The sequence below is a fragment of the Arachis duranensis genome, chromosome 9 (genome assembly GCF_000817695.3).
Source record: "Arachis duranensis cultivar V14167 chromosome 9, aradu.V14167.gnm2.J7QH, whole genome shotgun sequence".
Classification (NCBI taxonomy): domain Eukaryota; kingdom Viridiplantae; phylum Streptophyta; class Magnoliopsida; order Fabales; family Fabaceae; genus Arachis; species Arachis duranensis.
In genome coordinates, this window is record NC_029780.3 from 35,926,187 (window position 1) to 35,941,842 (window position 15,656).

Genomic DNA, 15,656 nt, shown 5'->3' on the forward strand with positions numbered 1-15,656 from the left:
TGCCTAAAGTAGAACGGAAGTGGTTGTCAGTCACGCGCGTTTATAGGTGAGAATGATGATGAGTGTCACGAATCATCACATTCATCAAAGTTAAGTATAACATATATCTTGGAATAAGGATAGAAGAGAATTGAATAGAAAGTAATAATAATTGTATTGAAACTTGAGGTACAGCAGAGCTCCACACCCTTAATCTATGTTGTGCAGAAACTCCACTGTTGAAAATACATAAGTGAAAGGTTCAGGCATGGCCGAATGGCCAGCCCCCTGAATGATCAAGAGACCGAATGATCAAAGACTACAAAGTCAAAAGATTAAACTGTCAAAAGATGTCTAATACAATAGTAACTTATCCTATTTATACTAGACTAGCTACTAGGGTTTACATGAGTAAGTAATTGATGTATAAATCTACTTCCGGGGCCCACTTGGTGTATGCTTGGCCTGAGCTTGATCTATCCACGAGCTGAGGCTTTTCTTGGAGTTGAACTCCAAGTTATAACGTGTTTTGGGCGTTCAACTCCGGATCATGACGTTTTTCTGGCGTTTAACTCCAGACAGCAGCATGTACTTGGCATTCAACGCCAAGTTACATCGTCAATTCCCGAATAAAGTATGGACTATTATATATTGCTGGAAAGCTCTGGATGTATACTTTCCAACGCCGTTAAGAGCGCGCCAATTGGAGTTCTATAGCTCCAGAAAATCTATTTCGAGTGCAGGGAGGTCAGATTCCAACAGCATCAGCAGTCCTTTTGTCAGCCTTTTTCAGAGTTTTGCTCAAGTCCCTCAATTTCAGCCAGAAATTACCTGAAATCACAGAAAAACACAAAAACTCATAGTAAAGTCTAGAAATGTGAATTTAACATAAAAACTAATGAAAACATCCCTAAAAGTAGCTTGAACTTACTAAAAACTACCTAAAAACAATGCCAAAAAGCGTATAAATTATCCGCTCATCACCCATCAGGCTGCAGAATATACCTCATGCCCTGCCACCAATGCTAAGCCTCTCCTTGTAGCTAGTAGGTTCCGAACTCAACCCACTGTTCTTCAAGAACTTGCTGAGCCTGTAATGCTCGATCTATGGCTTGAATCCAGTTGTCCGCATAAGTAGGGTTCGAGGTTCCTCTGAAGGTCAGAGGATGAACCTTCAGAAAGGAGGAAAGTGTCATAGGTCCCTCATCACCGTTGTTGCCATTATTTCCATTATTCATTTGATTTCCAAGGGCTTCGGCTGTCGCTTGCATAGCCACGGCCATATTCCCTAAAGCAGCCATGAAGTCTACAGGGTTAGGATTATTCCCTGTTGCTTCCGGCATAGCATTTCCTATTCTGCCTCTACCTCACCCGCGTCCGTGTCCACGAGTCGACATCTGGTCTCTATACACACCAAACAAGTGATATCAAGTTGATCAGTCTCAATATCACAAGTCTAGTGCTTTAAGTTCCAAATGCATGCTCATGAACGTTTATTCATAGTCAGTCCGTCCTCAGGCTCTATAGGAACTAACTGCTCTTATATAATAATGTAACACCCTACTACACAGAGTTTTATGCTTAAGTCATAGAACAGAGGTAGTGTGGTGTTACGGACCTCTAATAAGAAAATATTTACATATAATAGTGAAAAGTTATAATATACTAGGAGTCTTGAAAAATGGGTAAAACAAAATCGCAAAATAAAAAGTGCAACGCTCAGGAAACAGAATTACTTGCCTGCTAAGAAACCTAAAGGTTATGGATTTGAGTAAGGGAAAGTGTGAATAGAGAGTCAAGAATACAGTATAACTAGCTCCTAACTCAGCCTGCGAAGCCAAGGCTGGCCGGAGAATATATACATACATATACAGGTATCCCAAACTACTCAAAATACAGAAATAAGACCCTAACTCTCCTTCAACCTCTATGAGAAACAAAATAAACAAGTTTCTTAGAGAGCAAGCTAAGTACATATTTACATATATATACAAACTGATAACACAAAATAACCCATGGACTACTCCGCTTCAGGAATCCAGACGCCTAGCAAGGAGCCTCTCGATCTGCATCTGAAAATAACAACACAGTATGGGGTGAGAACCGGAGGTTCACAGCATGGTAAAGGTGCCACGCATGTAATATATAAGCTCCTGAAAATGCCAGAGGCAATCCTAGAACTCCAACATACAGTTATAAAACTTAAACTCTAAGCAGAAGCCATAAAAGGGGTAGGTGACTTAGGTACCCTAAACTTACTTACTTTAAACCTAACATTAACACCTAACCAATCCACCCTTCCTCCGCCCCTCTATCATCCATGATTCAGTAGAGACAAGCAACCAAACAAGTTCACGCACAAGTAGAAAACAGATAGTGCAAGTAGCAAATATAACAGGTAGCATGATATATATTCAGTTAGGCAATCCCAGGTAATACATAGCAGACAAAACAAACAAATACACATGATGTATGCATGTCCTAAGGCTGATGAGACTCATCTGTCGGTTATCCAACCAACCCAACAAGTCCGAAAACCTTATACTATCCTCCGTCGCGCATCCTCATGAGTCTATGCATAGATTTCACATACATTCATTATTTATACAATCATTCATTCATAATTTTACTCAATGGGGGATATCCATTCCCAGGAATGTATACGTACCCAGTCACCCTTAGGATGTAGGGTCAACAGAGTATCGAGTTTTAACCTGGAACACGTGGTGGCAAGCCATGGTTCTGTTACCTAGGGAAACTCGTATATCAGGTATCATCATTTCGTAAGCCGATTAATATTCATAATCATTTTTATATTCATTCATCAAAACCATCGCATCATAACTTCATTTAACATCAATATCTCTTTCTTATAACTCATTGTGTTTACCTCTTTCTTCTTCCCCAATCTACCTCAAATTCCTAACTTCCGCTAATTACTAAGCTTACTAGTAAAATCTAGGGGTAACAGGGCAAAAATAGAGGTTTAGGGGTTCGAAACCATGTTTAGGTCATAAACACATAGGTGCTGGAAAACAGAGTGTGTGCGTGCGCACAGCTTAAGAAGAAAACAAAACGTGTTCGTGCACACACCAACCAGGAATTACTTGGTGTGTGTGCGCCTCACTCATGCGAGTGCCACCAGCAAAAAGCATATCCTGGTGCGTGCGTGCGCACAAGAGCATGCGTACGCACACTTTCTGAAAAACACCAGGTGTGCGTGTGCACAAATGCGTGCGTACGCACAGGTAAAATTTTTGCTACTGCTGGGTGTGTGCGTACAACAGTGTGTGTGGGCACACACCAGAAAACCTGATTCTGCTGCAACTTTAAAAATTTCAGTTTTTCGCACCGGATTTTTGGTGTCCATAACTTCCTCTATAGAATTCGGTTTTCCGCAAACCTTATATCATTCTCAAGCTTATAAAACATTCTTTAATTTAAAACAAACCTCATTTTCATCCAAAATTTGAGGAGCAAGTTATGCACTACCAAAGTTCATCAAAAATGAAGTTTTACCAAATTATGCTGAACCCCCATTTTTATCCAAAATCACATTTTCTTACCAAAACTCATTCCCACTCAACTAAACATACCTTAACCATCAATACAACTTACCCATAACAATAGCACAATAATTCTTGCAACCCTGTCACTTCCTTAACTCAATAACATCTCATTTCAATCCAACTTTACAAGTTTTAATCACAACTAACATATTATTCCATATACACATTGTCATCATCATAAAATTCTCCAACTATCATCACATCAATATTTATTATATCAATACTAACAAATTCAAATAAACACCACTCAATCTCAACCATATCATTATATTGCTATTACCATAAATCCTCCATCCATCATCATTATACTAGCATATATATACATATACATTCAACCCACATTGTCAATTGCTCAACACATGCCCAACATCAACTTATCCATCCATATCATAAAGACTAATCATTTAACGCATTTAACCACTTCAACTTACCCTATAGTTTCCTAGCTTAAGTTTTCACAGAGCCTTACATATTAAATGCGCAAAACCTAAACCATACCTTGGCTGATAACCACATTTGGTCCAAGGCAGCCACACTAGTCACATATACAGCCCCACAAGCTTAAGAAACCAATCAAAACCTTAGCACCAATCTCCGACCAAGCCTCCAAATATCCACAATTCAATTCCAATGCATATATATATATATATATACACACTTAGTTCACACCTATTACACAAGTATTCTTTAAAATTCAGAATTCACATAATAAAATCAAGAATTGGCTAAGGTTTGTGATCCTTACTGTCCCCACAATTAAAATAACTCAAGTCCGACAAGCTTTGCAAGCTAAATCGAACCTATAATACCAAATTCGACAAAATCTCATTACAAGGGCTCAATTTCAAAAATAAAAAGGGGTAGAGAATCTGAGATGGGATTGTTGCATACTCGTGAAATTGATCCAATAGAAACGTAGAGCTCGACGCAGTGGACGTGTGGCCGCAAACGGTGTGGCGATCGGAGCTCGAACAAAGAAGTTACGGTGGATTCTGGTGGTGGTGAGGGTTAGGAAGCTCTTCTCTCCCCCCCTTGCTGTTCAGCGTGTTTTGATGCTGAATGGGGGAAGGAAATAGCTTCTGCCCCTTTTAAGTTATGGGTCCGGTTGGGCCCACGTGCCCAGTTTGGGCCTGGTTCAACCGGTTCTGTCCATCCGGTCCAAACTTGGACCAAAATTTTCAAAATTAATGACAAAATTCTTGTTTTGAAGAGGTCTATACTCTTTTAATATTAGATTTACATTTTTAATTTTCCAAATTAAAATTTGATTTATTGACTAATTATTTACTAATTTTAACGGGGTTTACAGACACCTCTCCTTCCAAATATTCCAAGCTATAATCAAAACCAGTTGAGCTCTATGAGAGCTTGTTCCTTCTAAGGACCTTTTAGTTGTATATTTTTATCTTCCTTCGTACCATTCGATGCCGTGATCTGTATGTTAAGTGTTTCAAGCTTCATAGGGCAGGAATGGCATAAGGAATGAAGAGGAAGCATGCAAAAATGGAAGGAACACAAGGAATTGAGGAGATGACCAGCGAGAAGTCACGCGGTCGCATGGCTCACGCGACCGCACGAAATAGAAGAAATTACTGTGACGCGCTCGCGTGCCTGACGCGACCGCGCGGATTGGAAGCTGCACGAACGACACGAAAACGTGGACGACGCGCACGCGTGGTACGAGAAATGCTGAGTGACGCGAATGTGTGGACAATGCGGACGCGTGACGTGCGCGAACTACAGAATTACAGAAGTCGCTGGCACAGATTCTGGGCTGCTTTTCAACCCAGTTTTCGGCCCAGAAACACATATTAAAGTCAGGGAACATGCAGAGACTCAAGATATCAATTCATATTAGATTATAATTCACACTTTTCATAGTTTAGATGTAGTTTTTAGAGAGAGAGGTTCTCTCCTCTCTCTTAGGATTAGGATTAGGATTTTTAGAACTTAGGAATATTTTTATCTCATCTTTCTATCAGGTTCAATATCTTTTTATTTTGACTTCTCTTATTTCTTAATTATATATGTTACCTATTTGGCTTATGAACCATTCATGTTAGGATTTTCTTTATTTGATATAAATTGAATAATTTCAGACTTATATGTTATGGATGTTTTGGCTTTATCCAAATTATTTTCATTTAAGTAGATTTTCTTCCCTTTTGGTTTTGGTTGATTAATTGGTAACACTTGAGTTGTCAAACTCAACAGTGGTTGAAATTGGCAGATTCTAATTGATCTAGATCGCTCTAAAGCTAGTCCTCCAACAGGGATTGACTAGGACTTGAGGATCAAACTTATTAGTCCACTTGACCTTTCCTTGTTTAATAAAGGATAACTAAGTGGGATTAAAACTCAATTTTTATCACACCTGATAAGGATAACTAGGATGGGAATTCCAATTCTCATACCTTGCCAAGAGTTTTATTAGCTATTAATTTATTAATTCCCTGCAATCTATTTTTCTCTTGCTCAAATCTTTTCAAAACCCAAAACCTTGTTTTCCATAATCAATAATAGAACACACCTCCCTGCAATTCCTTGAGAAGACGACCCGAGGTTTGAATACTTCGGTTTATAAATTTTATTGGGTTTGTTACTCGTGACAACCAAAACGTTTGTAAGAAACGACTTTTGTTGATTTAAAAACTATACTTGCAACAGGAATTTATTCTAAATTCTAGACCACGCAAAAATTCTTCTCTTCAGCGGGGTTTACAAATACTATTTTATATAAGATAACTATAAAAATCTCTCAACCACTCTCAATTCAATCCATTAATCCAGCATAACACACAAAATTTGATAAGATATTAAACCGTATTCTTAAATTAAGGTTTATCAAAATAATTTTATAATCAAAATAATATATATTTAGTTTTTTTTTAATTTTATTTATGTTCTCATATTTTAGAGTTTTGGTAATGATATATATTTTTTAAAATCTAAAAATAAAACTAGGATATATCTCACTTCAATACAAACACAACTGTTAAAAAAGAATACAAAGATATTCATATTTTATTTAATGTATTTAAAAATGCACTGCATAAATAAGATTAATCATTTTTATTATAAAATTTTTGTCCAATTAAAAAATTAACCAATGATAAAATTTGGTAACATTAAAATGTATTTTAATTTAAAAAAATCTAAATAATATATTAAATGTTACAAATTAATAAATAAATAACTTTTAAATTATCCAATTAAAAACATTTATCGAATAACTAATTCAAGTACCAACTATTAAAAAATGTTACTATATTAACCCATGACAATAATCAACATTTATTACTAAAAAATATAACTTAATTTAATAATGTTAAATAGATAATAAATACTTGATAAGATAAAGAGATAGCAACTTAAATACACAAAAACAAAGATAAATTACAGTATAATAAATAAACTATTTTTTAAAAATATTTTTGCATTCTTAATTAATAAAATACTCATCATATCATCAATTTATAATAACAAATTAAAAAAATAAATTAAAATATGTCACACATTAATGGATGAGATTTAAACCTGTAAAAAAAGTCAACATATAAAAAATATAATAGAAGCATAGAAAAAATAATTTGTTTTATAATCAAGATCTATTATATTGAACGCACTAAAATTACACAAAATTAAAATAATTAAAATCATTGATATTTTGTTTTACGTCATCAAAGTTAACTTTTATTATGATAACTAATAACTGTCTCACAAGTTTAAATTATACTTATTATTTGTATTGTTCTTTAAAAATATAGGTATGAAAAATATATGGTAATGGAGCTAGTACAAGTAATAGATTCCTACCTGATTAGTATCCTATATACTTAAAACATGTAAAAATATTGATATAAGTTATTTTGCCTACACATTAAATCTTCTTAACATAGAGAATTAACAAAATCAACTAACTTAATTTACACGGTTTATTTTATTGCTGAGCACTAATTTTTTATTTTTCCAAAAAAATATACAACATATAGTAGTTGGTATTTTTTTTGTATAAATGTAGGTCGACCACTGCTGTTACTCATTCCATACCTCAACCAATTTCTTATCATGAACCAACCTTAAACAATGCTAGAAGCCATGCAAATATCAATGGTCAGTACTTTATTTATATCTCTAATATTTTATCATCATATAATATTTATTTAAAATTTTTTTGTATCGAATAAATATAAAGGTTTGTTATTGTATACTACTATATAAGATGTCTAATGACAAACAAAATTATGAATTTAATAAAAAATAATTTTAAAATAAATAATTAACAAATAAAAAATTTAAAATAGTCAATACATTCATGAGACTAATAATAATAAGAATAACTTTGTTAATACGATTTTGGTAACATATATCTTTTAAAATTAAAGAGTACAACTAGAAAAAAAAATCAAATTTAAACATAAATACAACAATTGAAAGATAGTACAAAAATATTGATATTTTATCTCATGTATTTAAAAATATACTATAAAAAATATACTATACAAATTGTGCTTGGGATTTTTAAGAGAATACAAGAGCACTTCAAACTACACTATCTATTTCAAGGACATGTACCCACTGTAATGCACGTATATTTCATCATGAAATATTTGACATGTGTTGCAATGGAAAAAAGTCTCTTACCACAAGTAAATGCTCCTAAAAAATTACTTAAAATCTTCTTAGACCCTTCTGAAGGAACCATTTCAGGGAACACATTTGTGGTTACAATCATGTTTTTTCTTTCACTTCGTGCGGTGTACACATAGACGAACAATTAGCTATAGCAAGTCATGGTATATACACATTCTGTGCTCAAGGATCAATGTACCACAGTATAGGAGGATTTCATCTGGATCAAGGGATGCGGCCACGTTTCTTGCAACTGTATCTAAACAATACTGAGCACGAGTTATAAAATAGGATGCTGGAGAATACACAACTGCATGAAAGTTTGGTTGTGAATCTACAACAATTGTTGTACCGATATAATCTTTTTATCCATGTATTTCACAAGCTTTTGCACAACGACAAGATGTATAAGAGTGTAGCTTGGTGATTAGAAAGTGATCTGCTAATCAACCACAATACAGTCTCTCAACTGCTTCACAAGTAGCAGTCATAATAATTGGTGATGACATTGAAACAATGGTGCGTGAATGAGATATCAAGGTTCAAACTCATGCTGGTAACCCTAGAAGGATTCAAGAATTTCTTGGCTATTATGATCCACTATAATATCCTCTTCTTTTTCCATTTGGAACGCATGCACTACAATATTTTGTGTCTATGGCCACGATTTTTTTAGTAACGGTAAAAAACCGTGACCATAGACCCTCTATGGTCACGGTTTTTCAGTGTGACAAAAAAAAGCTATGGTCACGGTTTTTTTGGAAAGGGTGACCATAGAGTATCTATGGTCACGCTTTTTTAAAAGGGGTGGCCTAAAAGGGTCTATGGTCACGGTTTTGAGGGATGACCTAAAGGGATCTATGGTCACGGTTTTTTATAATGACCAAAAAGGGTCTATGGTCACGATTTTTCAAAAAAGGGTGACCTAAAAGGATCTATGGTCACGGTTTTAGGGGGTGACCTAAAGGGGTCTATGGTCATGGTTTTTTACAGTGACCAAAAAGGGTCTATGGTCACGGTTTTTCAAAAAAGGGTGACCTAAAAGGGTTTATGGTCACGATTTTTGGGGGTGACCTAAAGGGATCTATGGTCACGATTTTGGGGGGGTAGCCGAAAAGGGTCTATGGTCACGATTTTGGAGGTGACCTAAAAGGGTCTATGGTCACGGTTTTTTATAGTGACCAAAAAGGGTCTATGGTCACGGTTTTTCAAAAAAGGGTAACCTAAAAAGGTCTATGGTCACAGTTTTGGGGGGTGACCTAAAGGGGTCTATGGTCACGGTTTTGGGGATGGCCTAAAAAGGTCTATGATCACGATTTTGGGAGTGACCTAAAGGTGCCTATGGTCACGATTTTTCGGAAGGGTGACTTAAAAGGGTCTATAGTCACAGTTTTGGGGGGTGACCTAAAAGGGTCTATGGTCACGATTTTTGGGGGTGACTTAAAGGGGTCTATGGTCACGGTTTTTTATAGTAACCAAAAAGGGTCTATGGTCATGGTTTTTCAGAAGGGTGACATAAAAGGGTCTATGGTCATGTTTTTGGAAGTGACCTAAAGGGATCTATGGTCACGGTTTTAAGGAGTGACCTAAAGGGGTCTAGGATCACAGTTTTGGGGGGGAGGTGACCTAAAGGGGTCTATGGTCACGGTTTTGGGGGTGACCTAAAAGGGTCTATGGTTACGGTTTTTTGAAATGGTGACCTAAAAGGGTCTATAGTCACGGTTTTGGGAAGTGACCTAAAGGTGTCTATGGTCACGGTTTTGGAGAGTGGCCTAAAAGGGTCTATAGTCACGATTTTTTAAAAGGGTGACCTAAAAGAGTCTATGGTCATGGTTTTGAGGGGTGATCTAAAATGGTCTATGATAACAGTTTTAAGAGTTAATCTAAAAAGATCTATAGTCACAGTTTTAATCATTTGAATTTAAATTAATTAAGATTTTTATATATTTTTTATAATTTTAAATATTTTATATATTTAAAATTTAAAAATTTTAAGAATTAAAATTTAATAAAAACTTCATGTGATTAACTTTAAAAGATTAAAATTTTAAATCTAATTTTATATATAAAAAATTAAGTTGAATATTATTAATTTTTAATTAAAAAAAGATTTAAAACTTATTATTTATTAAGTTTTGTGCTTTAAAAAAAAAACAAACAAACCTTAAAACCCTAAAACTATAGCTAAGGAAACCAAAGTAGCCACACCCACACTCACCTAGTACCACGATCCTCTTCTCTCTGAAATTACACAGCATAAACCTAGCCTCTAGCCATGCAGTCCCCGCATGCGTTCCCGCAGCCGCTGCACCTCCTCGCAACCACCACAGCCATGCAGCAGTGGCACAGTCACCGCAAGCAGATCTGTCGCTGTCGTTGGAAGTTGTGTCGCCGTGATTGGAAGCTCCGTCATAATTAATTTCAGTTTGAGATGGTGATGTGGTGTTGGAAGACACTCAAAGTTCAAAGAACATGCAGTGTAAGACCCCATATTTTGAAAACTAAACTATTTATGATTTATTTTATTTATTCCATAATATATTTTCAGAGATTTTTATATTAATTGAATACCTTTTTATTAGTAATTTAAAATTTTTATGGTTAAAAAATAATGAGAATTTTATCTGCTTTAATTTAAATAATTTGATTTTAGAATTTTATTTTATGATTTAAAAGAAATTAATTTAATTATTTCTAGTTATTGAATTAGTATTTGTTTAAAAATAAATTTATAAATTAATAATTAATATAATACTTTTATAAATATTAGTGTTGAATTAAAATTAATTTTTAATTTATTCTACTATCTCTAAATTTTATTATAATTACCTCAACTACCTCAATTCTAACCCTAATTTCAAAACACACACAAAATCCTAATCTTCACCGCCATTTACCACCGCCACACCGCTTCCCCTTTCTTCTAACATGCCAACACACAGCAACAGAAATCAGAAGTAAGAAAGAAAAGGGAGAGAGAGGGATCCTAGAGTGAGACTGTGATGGGAAAGAGAGAAGAGAGGAGGGGGAACTGCTACCGCACCGCCACCGCGTCTTAATGCAGCCGTCGTCTTCCCAGTGGAGCCTTGCGCGAGAGAGGAAGGCCGAAAGAGAGATAGAGATTCAAGAGAGAAGAGGAAGCAGCGCTGTCACCTAGCCGCCGTGCCTCCTTACTCCCGTCGAGTCACCCATTCCCGTCGTTGTTCCAGCGCCGTGGAGCCATTGCTGCCACACATCATCACCGTTAGATCCATGTCGTGTCGCCATGGCCGGAGCTTCTGCCGTCACCGAGGAAGCTCGCAAAGGGAGAGAAGGAACCACGAGCTAGAGGAGCCGTTGTCGTTGCCGTTGTTGCCGCCGCCGCCACCGTGACCGTGGGTGGAGTCAGGGACGGATTTACTCAGCACTCAGTGGGGGCAACTGCCCCCAGTGAATTTAGAAAAATTAATTAGTAGTTCTTAGTGAATTGTCTACTTTGCCCCCACCATCTAATTCATTTTGACCCCACTGGCCACTGCCCACCCTCCAAATCCCTAATCAGCTAACCCTTCTCCTTCCCTTTTTCAATTTTGTTCTTCTGCTCCAGCCTCCAACCTCCGCTTGACCGCTTCCAAACTCCAGCCCTCAGTTACTGTCGTGTCGTCTGCCGCCACTCGCCCACTCCGTTCAGTCTTTCTCCCGCGTCGGCTCCGTCAGTTTCTCGTTGCATCGCAGCGTGCCCGCGTCTGGTTCTGGCGCTGCGTTCCTTCAGTGTCTGGTGTATGGTGTGGTCTTCTTCTTCTTCTTCTTCTTCCTTGGTCTTCACAGCTGCAAGCCTTAAATCCTCGTCTGGTTTTGTCTTCCCGTTCCTTCGGCGTGTAGATCTGGTTCTGTCTTCAGCAGTTCAGGGTGTGTGGGGTGTCGCTGGTTCTGCCGCTGGTTCTGTCGCTGGGTGTCTGGGTCCTGGGTGCCGCTGGTTCTGCCGTTGGGTACCCTGCTTCATTCAGTTTTTATTCTCATTTGCTGCATTGTTATTAAGTTGATATAGTTCATTAATTCATTCAATTTGATATAGTTGATTAATTTGTTTTGATGTGATTGAGTTTATTCTGATGTAAATCATGTAATTGTGTTCTGATAGACTGATAGAGTTCTAATATAATTGTTGGTTACTTTGTTAATTAACAATTGTGTTCTGATGGAATTTTAATGGAGTTATGATGTAATTGTGTTCTGATGGAAGAATTGTTCTGATGTAATTGTGTTCTGATGTAATTGGCTTGACATTTTCCTATAGTAGAAGAATTATTTCGAAAATAAAAAAACACAGATATAGGAATTTATGATATGAATAAGAATGAGAGGGGAATCAGGGGATTATGATATGAATGTTAGAACTTAGAAGGGATGATGATTTAGAAGCTTACAGACTACAGTACATAGCTTTCAGTTTCTATAGCAAGCATTTTAAAGTACTTTCTGATCATTCATTCCTAGCTTCCAAAGCATGAACTCTATACATCAAATCTCTGCCATCTACAATTGGCTACTGGCAAAGAAACCAGAATTTGTACTTTCAAATCTCTATTAGGATAATTAATGCAAATTATGGACTTGCGTTTTAATTTCCTTTAACTTGTGATATATGTAATATCTCATTTGAATATCTTTTTTCATTGTACTTTTGTGGTATTCAATTATGATGAATTGATGATGTATTTATAATATGCTGAGGAAAAGGGCTAGCTTCAAATGTTTCTAATAAATTAAAGCTATATAGTCTTATATTCTTATTTTAATGGATCTTTTATATGAATATATTAAGCAATTCATCATGTAAGAATATATTATCAGTATAATCTCTCAATATATTTATAATTTTATACTGAACTTTTCAATTTATATAGAATTGTGAATTAATTTAGGTTTATAATTTTATTCTATTAGTAATGGAGAAATATTTCAAAAGAACTTCATCATTGGAGATTGGATCCCAAAACAATTCATCAACTTCTTCTAAGAGGAGATTTTTAGAATTCGAAGTAGAGAATCTCATAGCAGATCCAGGACAACGACCAAAGATTTCAAGTTATCATCCGAATGACAGAGACAAAGTTAGATGTGCATATTTGCAAAAAGGTCCTTGTCAACCAAGGAATCATGATTTTCCGCAAACTGCTTGTGGTTCATCTTTTCGAAGATTTAATTCTAATTGGTTTGATGATTATGGCAATTGGTTAGAGTATAGTATATCAAAAGATGCTGTTTTTTGTCTTTGTTGTTATCTTATGAAACCTGAGACTGAAGGTGGTGATGCTTTTGTAACAAATGGCTTTTCAAATTGGAAAAAAAAGGAGAGATTACAAACTCATGTTGGGATTCATGATAGTGCTCATAATCAAGCTTGGAGAAAATGTGAAGCACTTATGAAACCAAAACAACACATTAGTGCTGCTATTGAAAAACAATCTGAGCAAGCTAAAAAGAATTATCAAATTCATTTGACAGCCACAATTGATTGTATTAGATTTCTTTTGCGACAAGGATTGGCCTTTCGTGGTAATGATGAGACAGATGATTCTGTTAATCAAGGAAATTTTTTGGAACTTCTAAACTTTCTTGCGCAACATAATGAAGAGATTGGTCGTGCTTTCAAAAATGCTCGTGGGAATCTTAAACTAAGAGCTCCCTCAATTCAAAAAGACATTGTAAGAGCTGCTGCAAGTGAAACGACAAAAGTTATTGTTAATGATCTTGGGGATGAATTGTTTGCTGTTTTGGTTGATGAAGCCCGCGACATTTCTATTAAAGAGCAAATGTCAGTTTGTTTAAGGTATGTGAATAAAGAAGGGCAAGTTAGGGAGCATTTTCTTGGTCTTGTTCATGTTTCTAATACTAATGCTTTATCTCTAAAATTAGCATTGGAGTCATTATTAGAAACATATAATTTAAGTTTATCAAGAGTACGTGGCCAAGGATATGATGGTGCAAGTAATATGCAAGGAGAATTTAATGGTTTAAAAACTTTGATATTGAAAGAAAATTCTTGTGCTTTCTATGTACATTGCTTTGCTCACCAACTTCAGTTAGCTCTTGTAACGGTTGCAAAAAAACAAGTTGAAATTGCTTTGCTTTTCAATTTGTTAACCAATTTGTGCAATGTTGTTGGAGCTTCATGTAAACGAAGAGATATGCTTCGTGATAGTCAGATGACTAAGACAATTGAAGCATTACAAAGTGGAGAAATTGCTAGTGGACGTGGTTTGAATCAAGAAATAACTTTGAAAAGAGCTGGAGATACTAGATGGGGTTCACACTATGGAACTATACTTAGATTAATTTCTTTGTTTCCTTCCGTGGTCAATGTTCTTGAATATGTTGAGGAAGATGGAAATAATTCAGAACAAAGAGCTGAAGCATGTCATTTATTGAATGTCATTCAATCCTTTGAATTCATTTTCAACTTGCACTTGATGAAAAATATCTTGGGAGTTACTAATGAATTATCTCAAGCATTACAAAGGAATGATCAAGACATTGTAAATGCTATGGCATTGGTTAAAGTGTCTAAGCAACGGTTGCAAACTATAAGAAATGACGGTTGGTCTCTTTTAATTGACGAAGTCTCATTGTTTTGTGAAAAATATAATATTACTGTTCCAAAAATGGATGATATATTTGTGTCACAAGGAAGATCAAGACGCAAAGCTCAAAAGATCTCAAATTTGCATCATTTTGAAGTTGAGATATTCTATCAAGTAGTTGATAGACAACTTCAAGAACTCAACAACCATTTTACAGAGGTGAATACTGAATTACTTCTTTGTATAACTTGTCTGAATCCAAGACACTCATTTATTGCGTTTGATAAGGAGAAGTTAATCCAGTTAGCTCAATTCTATCCATTAGAATTTTCTTCTACTCAACTTTTGGCACTTGATAGTCAACTTGAGAACTTCATACTAGATGTGCGTTCTGATGATCAATTCTCAAACTTAAATGGGATTGGTGCTCTTTCTCAAAAATTGGTTGAGACTTGAAAAAATATTGTTTATCCATTAGTGTTTCTTCTTTTGAAGTTAGCTTTAGTTTTGCCTGTAGCAACTGCATCAGTTGAAAGAACCTTTTCTGCTATGAACATCATAAAGAGTCGGCTTCGCAACCGTATGGGAGATGAATTTTTAAATGATTGTTTAGTGACATACATAGAAAGAGAGACATTTGATTGTATTGACAATGAAAAGATTATTCAATCTTTTCAAAATATGAAACCCAGAAGAATGGGATTTTAAATTATTTATTATTTAAATTATTATTTTATTATTTTAATTTGTTAGTTAAATAATTTGAAGAATAATTATATTTTATAATACTATAGTATAATTATATAAATTATTATTATACTATATATATTTTGCCCCCACGGATAAAATTTTCTGAATCCGTCACTGGGTGGAGTCCGCCGTCGAGCTGTGTGCCGCTGATGGTGGTGAACCA

The 15,656-nt window shown here is 35.4% G+C and overlaps 1 protein-coding gene across 1 annotated transcript; it reads left to right on the forward strand.

The window, feature by feature from the left end:
- Positions 1-13,108: 13,108 nt before the first annotated feature.
- On the forward strand, positions 13,109-15,451 carry LOC107465427 (uncharacterized). Its single transcript, XM_021131879.1, is given in 1 exon segment — positions 13,109-15,451. A coding segment is annotated over 1 exon segment (2,343 nt).
- The last annotated feature ends 205 nt before the right edge of the window (positions 15,452-15,656 follow it).